Source organism: Lepidothrix coronata, unplaced genomic scaffold (assembly GCF_001604755.1).
Source record: "Lepidothrix coronata isolate B3197 unplaced genomic scaffold, Lepidothrix_coronata-1.0 Scaffold74, whole genome shotgun sequence".
Classification (NCBI taxonomy): Eukaryota; Metazoa; Chordata; class Aves; order Passeriformes; family Pipridae; genus Lepidothrix; species Lepidothrix coronata.
The window spans coordinates 1,794,260-1,816,760 of NW_016690254.1; the positions used below are offsets into that span (position 1 = coordinate 1,794,260).

The 22,501-nt window shown below is 37.2% G+C and overlaps 1 protein-coding gene across 6 annotated transcripts in view; it reads right to left on the reverse strand.

Moving 5' to 3' along the window:
- Window positions 1-22,501, reverse strand: part of NCAPG2 (non-SMC condensin II complex subunit G2) — a 48,699-nt gene that overhangs the window by 7,877 nt on the left and 18,321 nt on the right. For 5 of the 6 annotated variants that reach the window (XR_001875556.1, XR_001875555.1, XR_001875557.1 and 2 more), the window contains exons 12-27: window positions 21,686-21,865; window positions 20,497-20,649; window positions 18,562-18,784; window positions 17,409-17,527; window positions 16,769-16,942; window positions 14,303-14,373; window positions 13,880-14,033; window positions 13,472-13,645; window positions 12,884-13,000; window positions 12,658-12,798; window positions 10,468-10,567; window positions 10,006-10,190; window positions 9,112-9,255; window positions 7,124-7,227; window positions 4,116-4,213; window positions 3,702-3,801 (exon numbers count right to left, since the gene is read on the reverse strand). Coding sequence is in view for 3 of the 6 variants with exons in the window: in XM_017819417.1 (XP_017674906.1) it covers window positions 3,702-3,801; window positions 4,116-4,213; window positions 7,124-7,227; window positions 9,112-9,255; window positions 10,006-10,190; window positions 10,468-10,567; window positions 12,658-12,798; window positions 12,884-13,000; window positions 13,472-13,645; window positions 13,880-14,033; window positions 14,303-14,373; window positions 16,769-16,942; window positions 17,409-17,527; window positions 18,562-18,784; window positions 20,497-20,649; window positions 21,686-21,865 (2,237 nt within the window). In the remaining 3 variants the exon portion in view is untranslated. The remainder of the gene's footprint in view (window positions 1-3,701; window positions 3,802-4,115; window positions 4,214-7,123; window positions 7,228-9,111; window positions 9,256-10,005; window positions 10,191-10,467; window positions 10,568-12,657; window positions 12,799-12,883; window positions 13,001-13,471; window positions 13,646-13,879; window positions 14,034-14,302; window positions 14,374-16,768; window positions 16,943-17,408; window positions 17,528-18,561; window positions 18,785-20,496; window positions 20,650-21,685; window positions 21,866-22,501) is intronic. The other variant, XM_017819418.1, reaches the window with a different exon arrangement.

Consider the following 22,501-nt stretch of genomic DNA (forward strand, 5'->3'; position numbering starts at 1 on the left):
CTTTTTTCTGGCATTCCCTGACATGTCACTCACCCATCCTCACAGTTGCATTCTCATGCAACATCTTCTAACACGGCTCTAAAATACCCTCAAAAGACAAAATTTGCCACTTTGGTCTTCTGTCAAAACATTATTTCACTGATACCAACCCTAAACATGATCCTTCATGGATTTTTTTGTAAAAGATTTTTTTGTCACTTGGATTTCACAAGCATTTATTTCTCCATGTTTTTATTATATTCCTGGACTAATGTCCCAAATAAGCCAAGTTAGTCAGCTGTTAACCACGACAAGTCAGGGCATTCAGCACCAGACACAGACCTGACATGCAGGAGGCAGCTCTGCATTTCCACAGCAGACTATTGGCTGTCAGGGCTCCCCAAATTCCCAGTGCTGTTAAGTGCTCCTCTCTATTGTGCTACAGTGTTTAAGCCCTGATGAAACTCTATGTGAAAGGAAACCAATTTACAATGTACTATAAAATTAGGATAATGAGGTAGGTTCTGTGGGTTTAGACAAAATATTACTTTGTATAAATTTCATTTTCTTACAATTTAAGGCTAATAAAGCAATAGATTGGTAATGTGGGACCATGTATCCCTGGCACATTGGACCACGAGCCATCCTTTGGGACAACTGAGCACCTCCCAAACAGACAAGTTTAAGGCAGTTTTACCAGGTACCTTTCCAGGGAACTTTTAGGTGGGTGGCAGAGAAATCATACCCAGAGTTATATACCAAAACCATTCAAGAGTCATTATTTACAGATGCAATGGGAGCACAATGAAGAGTTTGGGAGCTAGCTAAATTGTAATGCTAAAGAAATATCCTTCAGCACAGCCACTAGATAATTCTAATTCTAATACCCATATATCAAAATGCTAATTAATGTAAATACACAGTATTAAGTAAAAGTTATTATCCTAGCACATTTGGTTTTATAGAGCATAGGACATTTTTCTCTTGCCTCCAAATGACTGCATTGACAGCTGTATCTGTGTTTTTTTTGCTAGGCATAAGTAGTTGCATTTTATAAACTAAACTAATGCGTGTGCCATTACTCTTGAGGAAATTCTCTCAATGTTCAATATGTCGTCCAGGATTTTTAAATGCACTGAACAGCATTTTTAAAATAATAGACCCACTGGGCCATCTGAAACCACTAACTCAGCTGAAGAGGGAAGACTAAATTACAATGAAAACTTTTGCTTCCAAATTAGTGCAACAATTCCTTGTATAAGGGCAGCACTTTAATTACTAAACCAGACAGGTTTTTTTTTTTTACTTTTTTCTCTCATTGCTAATATGTAATAGATTACTTCTAAGTCTAAATTTAAGATGCTGGCACAGAATGCCAAGTCTCTTGGGAAATTAAAGAATGTCACCATTTCCTGGTATACCTGGGTATTAAATAAAATAATCCCTCAAGGAGTTATTATGAGATAATGCATTCAGAAGCAAAAAATAATAGTATTAAGTACGAGTTAAAACCCAGTAATGTATTTTAGCACACAGCAGTGCAGCACTGTGTGTTAGAAGACTGTCTTCAAATTAATGACCAGAGATCTAGCTTGCAGCATACCATAACTAAAATTTTGGTGTTTGCTAAGTGGAGTAGGATGATAAAATAGTTTACAAACAACAGGGCACATTTCAGACTGTGTATAATCACATTTTAGTTGTACATTAGCACATGAGTAGCAGAGCACTACAAATGGCATGTCAGAAGCCACCAGAGGCCCAGTCCAGTCTGACATTCCATGTAGCTGAGAAAGTGCAAACACACTTTAATTCATCATGCAAAACCTAATCACTGCAGAACTTCCTCCAAACCTCTTGCCAGCATGAATTATTTTACCCTTCTGGAGAGACAAAATCCACAACAAGCCTAGACAAATAAGAATCTTCTCAAATTCTACAAAGTTGTGTTGCAGCTTCTGAACTTTGTCATCATATTGCAATTCTGATTCTTGTTAAAAAGTCTTCCCATTATCATGTTCATGTTCCTAACCTCTGAATTTTGTCTGCAACTATCTCTGGGTTTGTATTACACAAAGGTAGCCAGTCATATATCAGGAAATTAAAACACTGTGTAGCATCTTATGCTCTTCATCTGCCCCAACATCTATGTTGATTTGTCCCTGTTCACTGGGCAGAGATGATCATATAGATTCATAAAGCAATTATCTGTGTTCTCATTTTAATTTATAGTCAGTAGTGCTCTCAAGTGGCAGCAATTATTCATTTTAATGTGCCTATTTATTTAATCACGTTAAGATTCACTTTAATTTCTCACCATTTTCTACTGTCTTGATTACAAGAAGCTCAAACTGAATCACAATACCCTGCTGCTCAGCTTTCTTTTCCAGATAATTATTATTATTTTTAAAAATATTCAACTAGGACACTTGGTAATCTAACACTAAATGATTTCATTGGGAAGAAAACTGAGTTCTGTTTATTTGTGTTTGGTTTTGTTTCTAAGCTAGCCCTAACCAAAGGACATTTGTTCACAGCCAAGCAACTCTTCAGCTTTCTTGTAGGCCTCTTTGAGGCAGTGGAACAGACCCCACAGCTCTATCCTCTGGATGGAGTCACAGCTCAGCCACCAAAGGCCTGTGTCAAGTCACTAAAATGCCAGAAAACAATGTGCCTCAGGCCAGGGATCCATCAGAAGAGTGCACTGGGGAAGTGTGCTCAGGTTGGTAAAGCTGTGTAAGAAACTGCAGAGTAAATGAAGCTTTTTGGCTTGTTGGGGGTTTTTTTGGTTTTGTATTTTTATTATAAAGTCTGTCTAGTCCATATCCATTGTTTGACAGAACAGTAAGGAATATCAATTCGAAGAACAAAAGACTACAAGGACCTCTGCATGTTCAGGCCACTGTGGTGCATCACAAACCTTCTCAGTAATTTTGGATGAACGCCCATAACCACAGTCCGACTGTTTCCTTCACCACTGTTTCCTTCACATTCTCTGTTTGTGCTTATAATGTCTCTTTTTGCATGCTCTTTAATTCCATGGGCAGTTCAACAGCTAGGCAGAAATCAAATGTCCACAAATTTCAAGGCTTAAGCAAGTTTGGAACACTAAAGGCTAAAGCATTTGTCATCATTCTCTGTCTTGGGCAGGCTTGAGATAAATGATTGCAAATACAATGTAGCCAATCACTTTCAAAAAACTTATCAAAAGAGATACACCAGGCATGACACTGAAATATCCCCCAAAAAAGAGCAAAATAAAATCACCTGTGGAAAGGTCTCAAAATCAGTTATATTCAGTTCAATTTTTACCATCTGCATAGCTTTGGATTATGCACATGCCTAATGCCAAAGTGTGGGAGAAAAATCCTCTAGGAAATAAGAAATAGTAACCAGACTATTTGCTATGTCCTGCACCTGCTGTAACAGACCCGAATTTCAGAACCAAACCCTGTAATATACAGGATCAAGTCATAACACCTTCAAATTAAATGAACAAAACCCAAGCCAAACATGTAAAGCCTGCAATCACAGAGGATGTAAGGGCAGGATATTTCATACTGTGCTGGGCTCAATATCCCACCATTCTTCCCCCCACCGTTTGAAACCTTGCAATCAATCACTCAGAAGGCTCCAGCGGAGTCATGGAAGTACAGAACAGAGCCAATTATTGCAGAGAGGGGAGGGCAGAGGTTGCTGTTGGTTTCCCACAGCACAGTTACCTTTCAGTGCTGCTGGATCCCTCGCTGGCCTCACTGCACACCATCAGCTTCCCTCGAAGGGCAGGTGCAACATCCTTTACAAGTGCGGGTTTGTGCTTACCTATTTGAAATAAGATTATGTTGAAATGTCGGACAAAAATAACGAGTTATCAAAAAAAACCCCAAGAACCCAACAACCCCACCCCTGTATATTTTAATAGAATGTTTTTACCATAAAAGATCGTTTAATGAAATATTAGATACTAAATTAGATTCTCACTGTCCTGTGCACTTCGGCAAATGAGGATAAAAAGATGAACCCGATGAGCCTGCAGACAGTTGTAAACATAATTTACAAGTGATACAACCTTAAATCCTGCGAGAACTCAGCTTTCAAAATGTAACACATAAAAAGACAAAGATGCTTTGACTGACCTTTAATTATCATCACAATGCTGACAGAAGCTGTTAGACTAAAAATCCCTTTAATTTCTTCAGAGCGAATGCATTCCATTAATTCATTTAAAAATGACCTAAGGGAAAAAAAAAGCATGAAAATACGTTATAATACAAGTCTGTTTCAAAATAGAACTGAACAGAATATGTTTGTAATTATGCTCCCCTGCCACCAGAGCCTCAAAAACACCATGCAGGACAAAGCAGTGGTGATGGGGTAACTGAGAATATCAGAGTTAGCAGAATGGTGAATTACTTGAGAAGAAAATAAAAAAGTTTGTAAACAGAAAGTAGCTGTTAAGAGAAATGAAGAGCTCATGGTACATTTCAGAAAAGTCAATCCATGAAAAAACTACCAGTCTGCTGAAATTTATCTCACATTATTGGTACTGAAATTTCTAATTTGAATTAAACCAAAGTTTAAAAAAATATGTTCTATGACTCCAATGGTTTGTTAGTAACTACTCATGCTGAATTAACACTTTGACTTAAAATGTATCAAAATAGATGGATTTCCAATTACAATCCAGTGCAGATCATTTATAACTAAATATAGTCCTGAAACACTTTCAAACAACATTTTAGTTATTGAAAGTATGGACAGAGTAACAGAACCATGACAACTGTTCATTGCAAAATCTGAAATAAATATGTATCTCAATATGTATCTTAAGAGATTCACTTTTAGTAAGACAGGAAAGTATTACCAGCAAACTCTAGTAGTGTTTTGGGACATATGTCAAGCTAAGAAAAATGAAACAAGGGAATCACAGAAGGGGTCTAGCAACCAAATTAAACTGCAATACGGAATAAGAAAATACTACAGAATGCAAACACTAATTGGTCATTAGTGTTTATGGTAAAAATAACAAATTTAACTCAGAAGCATTCTCAAAACCAGAGAAAAATAAAAGAACAATAGGGATAAAGCAGGAGATGGACAAGATCTGTAATCCTCATACTCCTCAGAGTTCTGTGAAGAATTAAAGGGGAAACAGAGAGCAGTCATGTCGTAATAACTTTCCCTAATATATTTCAAAATAACTTTAGCAATATTATTATGTTACTAAAATGGAACACCATAAATAGCCAGCTCTGACTTCAATTGTTCTTCAGGTTTTTAGTGTGCTAAGATATCAAAATGAAACATGCAGTTAAGAACCAATGCAGTAAATAAGCTTTGCAGAAGCTCAAATATTGCTTCTAAAAGCTGAAAAAGACGAGAACTCTTTAGGTTCAGAAATAACTATTATGAAGTTGCTCATGTATTGCATCAGTTTTATTATATCATTGTGGACCAATCTGACCAAACACTGAATCCATTTCATATTGCTCTTAAATTACAACTGATAGTCCTTGGATCAGAGCTCTGATACCATTGTTATCACTGTTTGGGTCACTAAGCACACTCTGTAGCTCCATGAAGGAACACTGTAATTTCATTAACCTGTAATAAGACTCACTGCAGCTGCCTTTCCCCACCTCCCTCTGAAAAAGGGTTACATGAGCCTGCAGGCAAAGATAAAATAGAACAGAACAACAAGCTCTTTAAAAATACATATAAGCAACAGAGGTAAGTAATTGGTTCCTACACAGATAGTTCCCTGGAAAGGACAGTCACACAATTGGCCAGATATTGCCAAGACTCTCAGTATTATCCCTGCTATGGGGACTGAAATTCAAGGATAGAGACTGACTGATTAGTACTGAAGATACACCAGATGCTGCAGAACTCAGAGCAGGTGTGCTCCCAGAACACTAAAGCTCCCAGAACACTTAAGGTCACATCAGATATCGAAACGTCAAAGGCTTTCCCGTTGACAGACAGACTTCTGAGATATTGAATCATTTACTATTGGACTCTGATTATGGCCTATCAATACAGATTTATAAAAGAATACAGCCCCAAAAGTAGTCTCGATTCTGAGGCACCAGTAGAAACAGATGGAAATTATCTCCTTGGATCCTCTTTGCACCAAAATGATAAATACTAGTAGACACATGTTTTCCAAAGTACTCATAGAAACAATTTGGTCCAAACTTGCAGTTTTCTAAATCAAGAATGGACAAGAAACTCTTTGACCACTACAAGAAAAAGTTTCAGAAGAATTAACTGATTTTCTGCATCTCTTTTGAAAAGAGGTGTGTAAAATAATTTTTTCACTAAAAGACAACACCTTGATGGGCAGCTGCTGCTTCAAGATTTGGATAATTAGCTGGACTGCTGCTGGACTCTCTGGAGTCTTTTGTTTTGCAAAATCAACTAGAACTAGAGAAGGACTGAGAAAAAAAAACCACCTCATGACAGAAGAGAGGGATATCCACTGCCTCTCAGATTAGGAAGTTAAGAATAGGAATTAGTTGTGGTAAATCAGGGAGAAAGAAAGGACTTCTAAGTCCCTTTATGATTTAAAATAAGTCTAGTGTATATAAGCATGTAAATAAAAATCGAATATGAACAAACAAAGCAAAATGAAATTCCCTCATGACAATTTTAGAACATATTCAGGGCCCCACTAAATATAGCAATTAAAAAACCCAATAGTTAAGTTTAGCCTTACTTTTGGAGGCTTTTAGGACCCAGGATACTTTATTTTGAATGTTGTGACTTTAATACATATCACCTCATTGCAGATGTTCAATTAAAGGATTAATTCTATTTCTGGCAAATATTTTATCTCATCTAAATACCTCTGTACTGAGGGGACTAATGTTTATAAGTATCTTATGAAAGAAGCAAGCCAAGATGTACAATGAAAGAACTCATTAGGATAAACAATCTTGTAAATAAGAAGTACTCTTGGTTAAAAAAACTCAGCAATCAATACCTACAGGCAACATGTCAAGAGAAAGGGATTATAAAATAGTCCAGGTAAAATTAATAAGCAACTAGTTCTTCAAAATTTATAAATTAAAACTTTATAGACAACCTATAAACTGCTCTACCTTAGCAACAACCTTGGACAAATTAATATAGAAACATTTACCTGACAACATTAACTGACTTCATAATTATGGCCATTAAACTGCTTGAAAGAGGGGGAAGGTCTGAAACAGTCCTTGGCATAGTGACATCCTTTTCACTGGAAGCCTAAAAAGAAAAAAGTCAGCAACTGTTGCAGATCAAGAAATATATGTATGCAGAAAACACTGAAGTAAGCCTGTATTTCAATAATTACACTAACCAAGACCTATCCTGAAGTAATTGGAACATTCACAAGTGTTCTTTGAATAGCTTTAGTCCAACTGTGTTGTGTCCAAATAAACAAAACTTATTTAAATTAAAAAGAGTAAAACTAAACAACATAAACAGTATTTGTACCAAGGCAAATATTCTCTACAGTTTTGCTGACTCGAAAAGTTGCATTTAACTACATAGGCACAGCCTATTAAACACAACTGAGTACATTCTGTGGCTCCAAGCTAAAGTGTGCATACCTGATTTCTAAAAATAACTTTGGTGACAGTGATTTCCTGAATCCCTGCTCTTTTTGGTATCAAGTTCTGAATAGCATGGTAAATATTTAGTTAGAACTGAATTTTGATTTATTATTACAATAACCTGGGGGCAGCGAAAACCTCAGCCCAGATGAATGACTGCAATGAACACTCATAATTCATGAGTATGAATCTCCAGTATCATTCAAGCCCCTAAATGTTTACTCTGCATCATCTGTAAAGAGCACTTGTCATCCCACAGCCCCCCAGCTGATACATCCATGTCTGCAGGTAAACATCTGCTATTGTCTCAGCTCCTCGTGGAACACAGGACCTTGGAAGCAGCTCTGTTGTACTCGGTACTTTCTGGCAACTGTTTCTTGCTCTATTTGTGACACATCCAGCAACCACAGCAAAAACACAGCCTCTGCTAAAGAGCCTCTGCTCTTCCTTCTTAGTTCTCAAAGCTTCCAGTCCCACTAACTGTATTTGCTCCTGACACTTCATGCATTAGGAAACACATTGGGAATGTCACCCTTCTCCTTCAAGGACAGTAATGGTTCCTTGGACTTTCAGAACATAAAACAACTTCTGTCTATATATTCTTTTCAGAATTAGAGATTCTTTCTTTACTTTCCAAAGAAACTCAGATATTTGGAAATCATCTAGACAGAATTGAAAGGAATCAAAAAAAGGATGCAGCATGAGAAGTGTCTCTTTATTGAAGCACAGAATACAGAAGTGATCAGTGCCAAGCAGGACATCAGCCTGCTTTGGAACAGGATTACTGAACCTTAGAGGACTGTTCCAAGGAACTAGAATCTGTCAGAGATCAGTGGATCACTTCCAAAGTCCCCTAATGCTGGGTGAGATGAAGTGAGGTACGTTTAGAACCTCCTGTCCTCTTCCTCCTTTCCCTGAGCTCTTACTGCTGAGCACAGCATTGCATGGTGTGGAATAAGCCTGTGATCAGTTCAGGTCAACTGCCTCGCTGTGTCCCCTCAGCCTCTTCCCCATCCTCAGCCTGCTTGGCTTTTTTTTCAGGGTGGGGGTGAAGGGAACAGAGAAACCTTGACACTCAGCAAGCACTGTTCAGCAACAGCCCAAACTAACCGTGTGTTCTCAACAGTGGTTTAGCCACAAATGCAAACCACAACACCACAGGGATTGCTGGGAGGAAAGTTGACTCCTTCCCAGCCAGACTCAGCACAAAAACACATAGAGGGAATATCTCAAAAACCACGTTGTTAATGTCCAACACTGCCCAGTTTCTAAATTCTTCTGTCAGAGGCAAATAGTGAACAAGGTATCAGGACAACTCTGTTCTTATACAGTTGTAGTCATAAATCTGAGAGATGAACTGTAATATGAAATTATGGCAAATAAAATTTCCTGTTTGCTCCATGCCAACACACACAAATCATCATCTGCAGTACAAAGATCAACCTTTTAGATATAGCTCTGTTGTTCCAACATAATGTTCAAAAAGCAGTAAGTATAAAATAAGAAAATTAAAAATAGTCAGGATTAACTTTACCATCTGTAGCACACAATTTATGTCTGCTACTACTGCAGCCAGGAGAGTGGAGAGTACACCCTGGTGCACTGCTGGGAATGATGAATGCCAGCACTGCAGTGCGTGAATGAATTCTCCAAGAGGCATCTGAATAGAGTGAATCAACTAAAAGCAAAAAGAAAAACAAATCTTTTTTTCAGATTGCTTGAGTATAACTGAAATATTTCAGCAAGCTTCTCTGTGAAAGAGTGCAGACCACACCTTGAAAGTTTCTGAGATCTTCTAGTCACTTGGGATCAGAGGCAGAATCAACAATGTTTGGGAAGTCTACTCATAATTTGAGTGTGAGAGAGAAATGAACAAAACAATGGTTGTAGCAAAAAGGAACTGAATGATTTTCAGAAGTCATGAAAAGCAGATCATCAAATTTTCCAGAGTGATCTATTTACTTTCTGCTGTAAAAAAAAGAAGCTAACTTTTCTGTGAAGATGTGAGATCTTGAAGATTTTTAGGGCATCATACATATTTTGAACTTGATATCATTTAAGCTGAAAGAAAGAAATATAATAACTGCCAAGATCATAACATATACATAAACAAATTCTTTGTTCTGGATTGAGAGAGTTCCTTTAATTGCAGATAAGATTAAGTCTAGAAGGATTAGCACAGTCCAGGATAATTTGCAACAGAACACACTGTTCTTCAGTTTACTAGTTCTTCAGTCACGATAAAACCAAAATGGATTAAAAAACCCTACTAATAGGAAAATTTAATCACAGAAAAATTTAATCACGTCTACTCAAACAGCAGGTAATAGTGAGGCAACAGCCTCAAAGTGCCTAAGTATAACACATCTGTATAAAAAGTATGGATTCATCTACATATTAAGTAGCAATTTCAACTGTAATATGATACCTGAATCCCTTCTTCCTGCTGTTTCTTGAGTTTATGTGCCACACATTCCAAAACTTTCTGCAAGACCTTCTGTACAGTGTGGAAAAGATTTGCCACTTCATCTGTCTCAGTATTCTGAGTTAAAGAAGCTTCAACAATTTCTTTTAGAGCACACAGTAATACTGGAGCACATAAGCCACCTCTCTCTAGAGAAAGAGATAAATACCACAATTGTAATGCAATATTTTTCAGGTACAAGCTTAGAATGAAACTCAGTTATATACAACAAATAGTGATAGTTTACAAGTGTAGACAATATATTTAATTTCTGAATATCCTTAGCTGAAATTTTCATACAGTACACTTAATATTTTAAGTATGAATCCAGTGTTCCTCCAATCACTGAAGGTTAGGGATTAAAACTGCTAATATAAGTCAGCTAAATATAAATGAAGATGTTGATATTAGTACAAAATATGGTACCTGTCTGTATAATTGGAAGAGCCATATCTAGAACATGTGCTTGAAACGTGAGATTTCCAAGGCCAACCATTATGACATCTTTACATACTGTCAGGTAGGCCTAGAAGAGAGATGCAAAGTCATATGAAACCCAAAATTTATATAAAGTAACCATTCAGTACAACCTAAAAATAATAAAAACACAAACTCCTAGCCAAGCTTCCCTGAAAGCTGGTTTATCTACTTGGAGTTACTCTGTTCCCACCTGTTGAAAAGCAGGAATTCCGGCCAGTTCTCCAAATGTTTCCATTGCTCTTTCCTCCAGTAACCAGTTTCTCAAAAGGCAGTAAAACCTCTATCTTTTTTACTGAGGCTCAGATCAGAGACATTGACACTTAACATTTACTGAGGCAGAATGTGACATCCCCACCTGTCCTGAATAGCAAAAGCTAGAACAGAAAAAGAGCTTTTCCCTCTAGACACAGAGATGTTACATTGTAAAAAGATTATGATACGAATGTACAGACAGAGTAGAGAACTTTTAACCAGTCTGTGTACATGTGAGCTGAGCTGTTCAAGGACACTGACAGTGACTAAAGTTAGCCAAACCTTTCCTTTCACCAAAATCTGAAAGAACCCACAGCTCAGTGCTAAAATCCACCTTGAATTAAATGGTATGGGGGAGGGATGTAACAGAAAACAACTGAAAACTAGCTAAACCCCCCATATTATATCATCAATGCTTTCTGTGAGGGGCAAATGAAGATCAGGGGTAAGGGACACTGGAACTGATGACACTGGGGTTTGAGTCAGAAATTCTATCAGCCCCACAGTCAACACATCAGCAAATCAGTGGCCTAAAGAAAACAGCCCCTCAGTGAATCCCTGCCCAGAGCACTAAGTGCTAAACTGAGTAACAAACCAAGCAGATGAGGAGGGAGAAATGGGAAAGAACGGGATGCCTCACAGGGAAAGTCATAGAGAAATGAAGGTGCGAAGAGACACTCTGGTCCTCTCCCATACACAAGAGTATTAAAGAAGGAACTGTAATTAGTTTTTCTCAAAAAATCCATGTAGCATACAATAAGTCTGCTTCTAATGCCAGCATTGCTAATAATTATACACTCCAAACAATTAAAAAGCACAATCAATATCTCATTCTAATAAAAAACAGTACAGAAGGTGAGAAGTAAACAGAAGCTGCTTTAACAAGCATGTGGCTTTTCACAGGAGATGCAAGAGGCCTGGATTCTCTTCTTGACTTCCAGACAAGTCACATCAGTCCTCACAACTCAGTTTCTCCTCTGGAAATAATGATGCAAACAAACTTTAAGATCTACTAGTAAAGATCGTTGTGTTTCATTGTTGGTTAGCCAAGCAATATGTGAGATAGGTCTACCAGTGACCATCAGCCTTTGTTTTTGCTTATCAATAAAGTTTTGGGTTTGTTTTTTATTCAAATCTAGGAAATTGATCATAAACATTCTGGTAATGCTGGTAAAGATTCCCTATTTTTTGTCTTGCCTTTCTATAAGGTTGAGTTCTGTGTCTCCAAACTTTTGAAAGCACTAGAATGAAGTATACTGAATTCCTCAGATTATAATTTTAATTATTTCATTTGGGAAAGCAGAAAGGAAAGAAAGGAAGGAGGAAAGCAAGGAAGCAAACATAGATTCATAGAACAGGTTAAGTTGGAAAAGATCTTTATGGGAAATGAGAGACTGAAGACAAGAATTACTTGTTAGAAACCTCAAATTTGGAATGTTCAGGTTAAAGCACATGATGGGCTAGAAATTTCTTGAGTGGGCATTTATACAAGTGTAAAACATCAATCTTGTTCCATCCTCACTTCAACAGATATGAGGAGAATATATACTATGCACTGAGAGATGAAAAAAAAATCTAGGTAAGAACAAGGTTGATACCAGCTACTTGATTTAATTGCTAGGATATGCAAAATTGTGTATTTATAAAATATAAAGGTTATAACTCAAAGTGATTTAAAGAAAAAAAAGTGTGTGATTTTAAGCACAAAGGAAATAGCAAAAGCACAAAACTGTAACCTCAGAACAACCAGGACTGTGTTTCATTAGCTCTTTCACTTGCTGGGCTCCACAAAGGCCAGTGCCCTGTTTGTCAGCACACCAATTGCTACACTTGTGGCTTTTCAGATTGGCAGCCGTTTGATTTATGTTATAAGAATCCTCTAACCTGGATAATTAATTCAGAAACACTACTGTGTTTTGAAATACCATCCTCTTGATCACTTGATAGTATAAAAGGCACAACTTGACTTTCTATCCAAGCACCTGTCTCCTTCAAAAGTGAGAGGCAATCTCCTTCTCCAGAAAACTGGAAAAAAAAAGAAAAAAGGTTTGCCAATTGTCTTTCCAGTTATTTTGGAATTTCCAGCTTATTCTGAAAGCTACAACCATACCTTGTGCTGAAGATGAATACTCAATCTGCAAAAGAGGCTGAAGGCTCTTAGACTAGTTGCTTGATTCCAGCTACCAGAATCTGCATTAGTTCCTCTAAGGATTGAGCCAAGAACCCTCTGAAATGTAAAGGTTTGCATTTATATTTTTCATAAAATCCTTTCAAATGTTTCTTTTCTCAAAAGTTTTAAACAGCAAAAAAAAAACCAAACGAGAAAATAATAAGAACAAGAAATCACCAAACCCAAAAAAGCAACAAGCATACTTTCAATTATTCCGCTTTGCAATGTCATAACTGAGTTTCAGACTATTTCTTTTATGTATATTCTAAAAGTCAGGTCCCTTAAAAACACTCATCACTAGATCACAAAAGTGTTGAGACACCTAAAACTGACAAGCTGGTTAAAATCTGTCATCTATACACAGTCCTTAACTACTATACTTTTGGCATAGTAGGAAAACCTTTTTACAGAGGGAGAGGGGATCTTGAATGTTATTTATTTATTCTTGTATGCCTTTAATTTGACTCGGGCAATATAGGATGTTCAGCATTCTTTTATAAACTCTGCTTATGGTCAGGAGAATACCACCTTTGCAGCACCGAGGATTTTCAGAAGTTTCTTCAGTTTCTTTTTATGAACAGAAAGGAGGCAGTCACGATTGACAGGATGAGTCAATAAATAGTCGATGTAATCAATTGCCAGTTCTGGCTTTGATTCCTGTGTTACGTGGATCTGCACTCGGCGTCCAGACGTTTTAACGTTCTAAATAAGAGTGAAGCACAAAACCAGTGCAATACTGTTAGTATTTTTACAACAGATAGTTGTTAGTATTTTGTTTATAATTATTTACTTACTTATTTATTAAAGTTAGTACTTTACAACAAATTTCAAAGCAGAGTAACATTTATAATGTCTCATTCTATTAAAAATAAATATGCACGACGCCTTTACGTAATCTTGCAATTCCTGAATTCTTTGACATATGCATATGCACACCTTTCTTGGGGTCAGTGTGTCAGACAACCAATCACAGGCCAATTCCATAATATGCCCCACTTGACCCCAGCGACACATGCAGTCGATCAGGGTAGAATATTTGCTTTGGTCAGCTCCACTGTTAATATTTCTGAGTCTGGAAATCACACCACAGCTTAAAAGAAAACAAACAAAAAGAGACGCATTAGCTTTACATCCAGTAAGTGCAGAAAAATCCAAAGAAAATCAATCAGTGTAATCCAAAAAAGAGATTCACCAATGGTTCAGACATACTTGCACATCACAAATTTTGCTAACTTATCGCATTTTTTTAGTGGATTAATTTATCCAAATGGACACTTGATACATCAGCTTGTGAAACATTAGCAAACACAGTCAACAAGAAATCTGATGTAATTCATATTTTGTATTTCAAAATAGTACCTGAATGTAGGAACAGCAGCAATGGGCATAAAGGATGCCAGAATAACCAATGGAGTCATGCAACGCTCGTCCTAGGATAAAAAAAAAGAGTACACTGTATGAGGTACATGTCCAGGTACACCCAGGCACACAAAACTAAAGAGAGTACTGCAAAAGTATGATTACATTTTCTCAAATTAAGGATTTCCCTTTTTTCATTATAAATGGAACTGAAGGAAGCTCATAACAATATGTGGCTTGCAATCGAAAGGTGTGATTCCTATTCTCAGGTCAACTATCAATTATCATTCAGCTTTTTGAAAAACTGCCAGAATAACTACCATGAATAATTATGGCTCTCTTACATTCATAACCATTGCAAAAGAACTACCAACTCTACCTTACATTTTTTTTCCAGCAATGACTAATGTTTAATTGCACAACCATGACACCACCTAACTCCTCTCAAGGAACCAGTACCTTAAAACAAATATTCATTCACATGGCAAATTTTTGAAAAAGACTCTAAAGGAAAGAGTGTGTATACAACAATGGTAATGTTAAATGCACTGTTATTCATTACAGCATGTCATAACACACAGTCTAGGTCATGACATAATCTCACTCAGGTTATACAGAAACCAATCTATGTTAAAGACTCTTCAAAAATTATGTATCTGTATGTCCCAGCTTCATGAAAACGGTCAAATGAAATTACTACCTACTTACACATTCCAAGTTCTAAAACCTTCTCAAAACTCATATTTTTTAAAAAAACATTTAAAATGTAGCTTTTTCAGGAAAGAGACAGGCTGCTTCAGTCTGTAGTTCTTTTAGAAACTAAGCCTCTGATGAGAGGTCCTTTTAGACCCAAGCTGCTTACTCACTCTAACAACATCAAAGAGGTTGATTGCTACAGCTGGATATCTTGCTGTTCACTAGAGCCTCTCTCTCAGGAGGGATGTTACATCCTCTACCAAAAAAAAAGGTTTGGAATGTCTGTGACAACTTCCAAATGCTTTCAGGGTGGAGAGAGCATTTGGTATATCTGTGCTGCAGAATATGACGTAGCAATGAACTGCTTTTCACTCCCCGATTATCTAACGCAAAGTTAAAGTATAACAGCCAACATTACTCAGTATATTCAGCACAAAAGCCACCAACTGAAAAACAGATATCCAGTAGGTAATCCTTCCAAATGCACTCCAGGTGCAGCAGACACTATTGGCCACTCTCAAAAGACAGTATCCTCCTCAAGAGTGACACTAAAACAGTTAAACAGAGCAAGGAGACTGAAAATCTGAAAATGACTGATTTTAAATAATTGCCTATATCAAACCCAAACAATAAATAAGTGCATCAATAGATTATTAGAGAGTAGATTCAAATTAGCAGAAACCAGAGAATCATAGAATGGTTTGGGTTGGAAGGGACCTTAAAGATCACCTAGTTCCAAACCCCCAGCCATGGGCAGGGACATCTTCCACTTGACCAGGCTGCTCAAAGCCCCATCCAGCCTGGCCTTGGACACCACCAGGGATGGGGCAGCCACAAGTTCTCTTGGGCAACCTGTGCAAATGTCTCACCATCCTCACAGTAAAAGATTTCTTCCAATATTTAATCTAAACCTATTCTCCTTCAGTTTAAAGCCATTCTCCCTTGTCCTGTCACTACATTCTGTTGTACATCTCCATCTTTCTTGCAGGCTCCCTTCAGGTACTGGAAGGCCACAATTAGGTCACCCTAAAGCCTTCTCCTCCAGGCTGAATAACCCCAATTCTCTCAGACTTTTCTCCTAGGAGAGGTGCTCCAGCCCTCTAATCATCTTGGTGGCCTCCTCTGGACTCGCCCCAACAGCTCACTATCCTTCCTGTGCTGAGGCCCCCAGGGCTGGAGGCAGCACCAGGTGGGATCTCACCAGAGCAGAGGGGCAGAATCCCCTTCCTCGACCTGCTGCCCACACTGCTTTGGATGCAGCCCAGGACACAACTGGCTTTCTGGGCTGTGAGTGCACATTCCTGGTCATGTCCAGTGAAAAAGGAGCCTCAGCTGCTTCAGGTGTCTGTTCCAGCAGCTGGGACAACAAATGGTGGTGGAAGAGTTTGGGGGGCAGTGGGTAGAAAAACACATGGACTCTCACATACACCGAGTATTTATACTGCAATGGCACATTTTCATTTACTGTTTTCCAAAAGTTCAAAAAACATTCAAAAGAACAGAATCCAAGAAAAAATCTTACAAGGAGAGCAATTTATTGCATAAGTATTTCTGAGTTGACTATTTAGATAATGGCTCATCAGTCAGACACTGCAAATGGAGAATAGCTTGTACCCATTTGTAGAATTCCAAGAAACTTGCTATTGTTTATGATTTATAGCAACAATGAAAAAGAATACTTCATCCTATAACAGTAGATAAAAGATATAAAACACGAAAGCATCTGAAGAACATACTAAGAAAATGCAAGAAAACCTAGTCTTTCTTTACCTTAAATACTTTAAAATATTCAGGAAGTACAGAAGCAAATTTCCTGATAGCATAATCTTTGACCTCTTCATTGTGTTCTAGTGCTTTGTAGATACTTTTCCAGAGAATTACAATAATCTCCAACAAACTTGCCATGCTGGCCACATCATTTATGGACAACACATTATCCAACACCTGAAATACAAACACTTAGATGATATTACCTATTATATTCTTAAATATAAATTGAAGTTAAAATAAGGTTTCAAAAAAGCCCTGAAAATCCTTCTATTCATTTTACAAAGGTATTGTGGTTGCTGTAGAACATGAACTCCACAATTCAGTCTTACTCTCTCTAACTTCACATATCTTGCAATGGTAATTTTTTGAATAATTTAATTGCAAAATCAAACCAATTTATAATTAGTACTGGAATTAGGGTGCTTCATATTCCTTCTGTTTTATCCTATCTGCTTCACCAAATTTCTGCTATTGCAGGACATGAAAACATGATAATGGCAGTTCTCCCCTTCTAATTCCACAGATGCCTGAGGGCTTTCCCTTAGATTTCTGTCATATCATTAACTGCCTATGTCTCAGGTGAAGCACCACAGAAAAAAAAAAAAGTTACTAGAACTTAGCATAAAGTGGACTTTCTTACACTTGTGTTCTCCTTTTCGCTTTCATTGTTGTCATCCTCACCACTATCACCCAGACTCTCCTTCCTTGCTTTCTGGATGCAGGCGTTCAAGCAGCGCCGAATGGTGAGCATCAATTTAGCTACATTTAAATAGAATAAGAATAAATTAGAAATGTACTATTTTTAACAATGTTGCTAATAAATGCCTCTAATTATAAAGCCGGAAAGCCAGGATGTAAAAGCAGGCAGCAGAACCAGAAATAACTAGGAAAAAAAGGAGAAAAATTCCTTGTAAAAGAAATGGAAAAATGTGAACATGTTTTACATCCTCAAGTATGAAGAAGAAATGGCAACATTATCGTCAGGTTCTATAATTTTACTGGTTAAAAAATATACTAAAAAAAAACCCAAAACCAACCACCACCTTATCAAATCTGGATCAGAGGAAGCTCCCACAACTCCTGCCTTCATCTGGAATAGCTGTTAATGACCCACATTCAAGAACACATCCCATCCTATGGCAATTCCCATTATTTGGAAAAGATGTAGTAGCCCAACCATCGCCCTCCTGAACGAGGAGCTCAGCTCTAGATAAAGTAAAAGGGTTATGCCCCCTCTGGTGAAAGTACAACCAGCTGATTTCATACTCATGTGATTTCTAACTCCCCTACCAAGGTAATCAGTCAGGAGGACACGGCTTGGGCATTTCACCCAATCACTCCACGCTGACTACTTGGTTTTTATCAGGACTCCTCTGAAACAGCATTTTCCTGATTTTACTTGGTTCAACTGCACTTTTCTGAAAAGGAGCAACATTCTGTGCAGTACATGCCCTTCTCCCTGAAACTTTCTGAAGCTTTTAATCGAAAGGAAGGCTTTTCAGATTTTCTCCGAGCTACTTGAAAATACTGATCCGCAAATCCCAGACAATCAGGTTACCAGACATAAATATTTTTCAGCTTCTATAGAATCTTTCACATGAAGATCTCAAATCACTTAGGGCACAGGAGTATTTTGTTACATTATTTCTACATGAGAAATATATATCAACTGAGAGAGTTTTAAGCTGCATGTGAGGAGAATGGGGAGCAGAGGGACCCGGCTGGAGTGGACAGTACTGCACCTAAGAGCAGAAATGAAAAGCTTTGAAAACTCATAAGGTTTTGTACTTTACCTATATTGGTGGGGGCAGTATATTCATAAGCATATTGATAGAACTTTCTGGCTGCTGCTGGATTCATCTGGATCAGAGTGACACAGCGCTCACACCACACGTCCTCGGGTTGGTTGGTGGGAAAGAAGGAGTTGAACAGGAGGTTCACTATGCGCCGTGACACGGGCCGTGAATCCACCTCAAGACGAGTCAGAATATCCTCCATGGGACAGATATTCCAGAACTGGAAAAGATATTAAAGGAGAAAAAGGTATTAAAGGAGTTAAAAAAGACAGAGGAAAAAACAATCACCTTCATTAAGTGTTTTCCATGTCAACAGTCTCAACAAATATGAGTAGCATTTACAAGGACAGCATGAGCAGTTTTTATTTTTACCAACCACCACCATGCACTGGGCTCACATTCTGCTGCAGCAATGCTACTTTGCAGTTCTGATGCACCTCCGAATCTCCTGGTATCTCTGACATACTGATAAAATTCTGGGTCAAGCAATTCCAGCTCAATACACCTGCAATGCTAATGCAATTCCGTAGATATAGGGAATGATATTATTTACTCTACAAAGATATCACCACAAGATACAATTATTTGTCATTATGTGCCATGTTACATAGTCTCATTATAGGACCAAGCAGGACTAAACTACCTACCAGGATTGTATACACCCTAAAATCCTGTATAGAACACCCTTTGCAAATCCATCCCAAAACACAAGTGCATCCCATCCTTGGCAGAGCTCTGGTTTATTTGTACACAGAAATCAAAGGCTGTGAAATCACAAAGGAATACACAGCTTGTTATGACACCAGTAACACCACTCACACCTGCAATTTTTTTTAAAAGATCCTGAATTGATTATTCCGTGCATTTCAGATTAAAACAAAAAACTAAAAGAAAGGTTTCTTGGCATTGAAAAAAAAATGTTTTATTCTTAGTAGAAATATTTGCAGCAGCTAATTACCCCATGAGTTCAAACTATGGGCATCCCTACTAGAACTGTCATAAGAAGAAGGCCCTTGTAATAAGTATTAAAGTGACCCCAGGACTTACCAGAGATACATATTACAGTTTTTAAGTAAATAGGAATTTACTGAAAAGCATTTAACACTATGATTTTTTTTCTTTTATGTAAATCTGATCCTTCCTTCCTCGAAAAAATCCCTGAAGCTGAGGATTATCTTTTTTCCTCTGTCTATAACAGCAGCAAATTCAGAATAAATCAGAGAAGCCAAAAAGATAATTTGGTTGAACTTTCATACTGAATGACAAATAACTTTAAAACAATAACTTTTTTTATACATTTAACAGCAGCATGAATACTTTGTTTTTTCAGAGACTGTACACAAAGTAACAACATTAAATAATCAATATAAAGCATTGTTGATATTCGATACAAGTTAAAACAAGCTTGACTATATTTTACTATACAGATAACTGATACTAAGGGATCAAGTCATGACTGCAGGTGCCAGTCCTTCAAACAAATCATACTGCTATGAAGAGTTAAAACCCAGCACCAGAAGAAGTGCTGAGTACCTGTGAGGTTACAGAGTGATGTAGAAATGAATATTAAAAGAACCACAATAAGATTATAAGATATTAGGGGATTATGCTAGCTGAGTATTTTTAAAATAATAAATAATAACACAACAATACAGTAGAAATCATGATTAAGATTTCAGAGCCCAACACTTTCAGAACAGGCTCTGTGATCTTTTGTTTCTTCTGACTGAGTAAACCAAGCCATACATCTCCCAACACACAGGCCAGCGGAGCACTCGGGATACCTCGAGTATTAAGAGCATTACTACAGCAAAGCATGTATTTCTTTCCCTTTAGGAATACTGCAGTAGTCTCAAAATGTACTTCTTTTTTGTTTTAAATAAATGCCTTGATTTTATCTCCTTGCTACTTATCAAGCATCACATATCCTACCTTAGCAGCCTTGGTAGCCTTAATTTTCAGCAGCATGTCGACGTAAGCCACTCGCACTTTCTCCGAGTTGTCATGAAGGCTGTGTTTGGTCGCTGGCAGGAGCTGTTCCAGTAATGGATGGCTCAGGTTGTTGTCCAAAATTACTGGTAGGCACTAAAAAAAAAAAACAAAACCAGAAAAAGTAGGCTTGAAAAAATATCTAGGCAAAAATTGCTGAACTGGACCATGACACTTGTAAGGTTAAATGAAGCAGGGACAGATACTGCACTTGCATATTTTTCTCGTAATATTCTTTAGCAAAAATTGATTTTGTTATTTTAAATTTCCAGTGAACTGTTCAGTGAACTCATTTCAGCTGAAGGAGCTTTAGATTTTCACTGGGGCCACGGCCTTGCCTTCTACCTGAGAGCACACTGTCAAGTGTTTTTTGTGGTAGCAATACCAGCTCCCTAAACTGTGCTGATTTTAAATTAAAAATACATACTATTTCTCCAATTTATTTTTATTTATTTTTAAATCAGCACTCTGCCTGTCCAGTATAGCCCCCCCGTGTGGCTGTAGAGGAGCAAGTGAGGAATAGCATGAAGATTGCTCCAGTTTAAGGCTGAACTGATACAGACACAAAACCTTCAAGTGAAAATACTGCTCAGGGAGTTCATTTTTCTGCCCAAGCTTTCAGTTATTTATCATATGTCAGAAAGATGTAGATGAACTAATTCTAACATACTGAGCAATGCACAGGAGGAGGCATTACCAGAGAAACAGTGTGGAATTATATCCATCCAAAGCTCAGAAACACGAAGTGGGATACAAAATCCTAACTGTGCACGTCTTGGGACATGCTAAGACCAGTGACTTGGAGACATCCTGGAACCTGCCTGCAGATGTTGTCAAGTCTAAGCATCATTTCTAATAGCTAAAATAACTGAATTATCAGGTCCAAACAACATCTCTAAGACTGGAAATTCAAAGCAGCTGAGAGTCAGAAAGCCCATCAGTTACTATTTTAAAAGGCATTTGTGTATTCCAAATGCGTGGCTTTTATAAAGCACCTAAAACTTCTAGGTTTTAAGAATTTTACTGCCTAAGTTATTTTGCAGGACGAGTTATTCCTTGATACTAGAAACCTGTGCATCAAGTAAAATATAAAAATGACCAAAACTACTTTTAATTTAGAAAAGTTACTTACTTTAAATACAGAGCATCGAACATCAGCAGATGATACATCACACGTCAGCTCCCCAGTTATCTTTTTTAAAAGATCAGCAACAATTACTGAAGGAATCATCTCCCAGTATCTGGATGTTATCTGAGTAACTCCAAGGATCCCTGTAGAGCGGACAACTGGATGAGGATCTTCTAAGAGACTCTAAAACAAACAGAAGAATAATGTGAGTATATGCATTATTGTGACCATATTGCTGTCTGACATGAACCTATCATAAACAAAAAGCATTCCATTGCCTTTCAGTCATTATGCAAATTGTCAGACAATAAAAGAACTGTAATATTATTAGTCCTTCAAGGTATTTTATTATAAAGCGAACTAAGCAACTTAAATCTAATGCAAAATTAATACACCTATTGGTCAACTTTTTAAATTGGACTTTTGAAATTTATTTTTTTTATTAAATCATATTAAGTCTTATATTTGTGATTTAATTAAGAATATTTAGACTTTTACTAATATGAGTTTACACTGATCACTGCTCCTATGCAGCAATATAAAAACTTTGAAATCCATTCAATTATCAGACATGTACTCAGGATTCCTAAAATATTTTCTTAATGAAAATACTATGCCCATTCTCATCCATCTAGACTGGTAAGGCATTTTTTTAGGTTCTTATCTCTATTATACTTAATTTCAGAAGCATTTAGAAATCAAATACTCATCTTTCACTGAACGTTTCCATATTAACTGTAAAGCTCTCTTTACCAATCCTAGGTCTAGTCTTTCAAAAGCATCTCTTATTTAAAGATTAATGAATAACAAACCCTAATA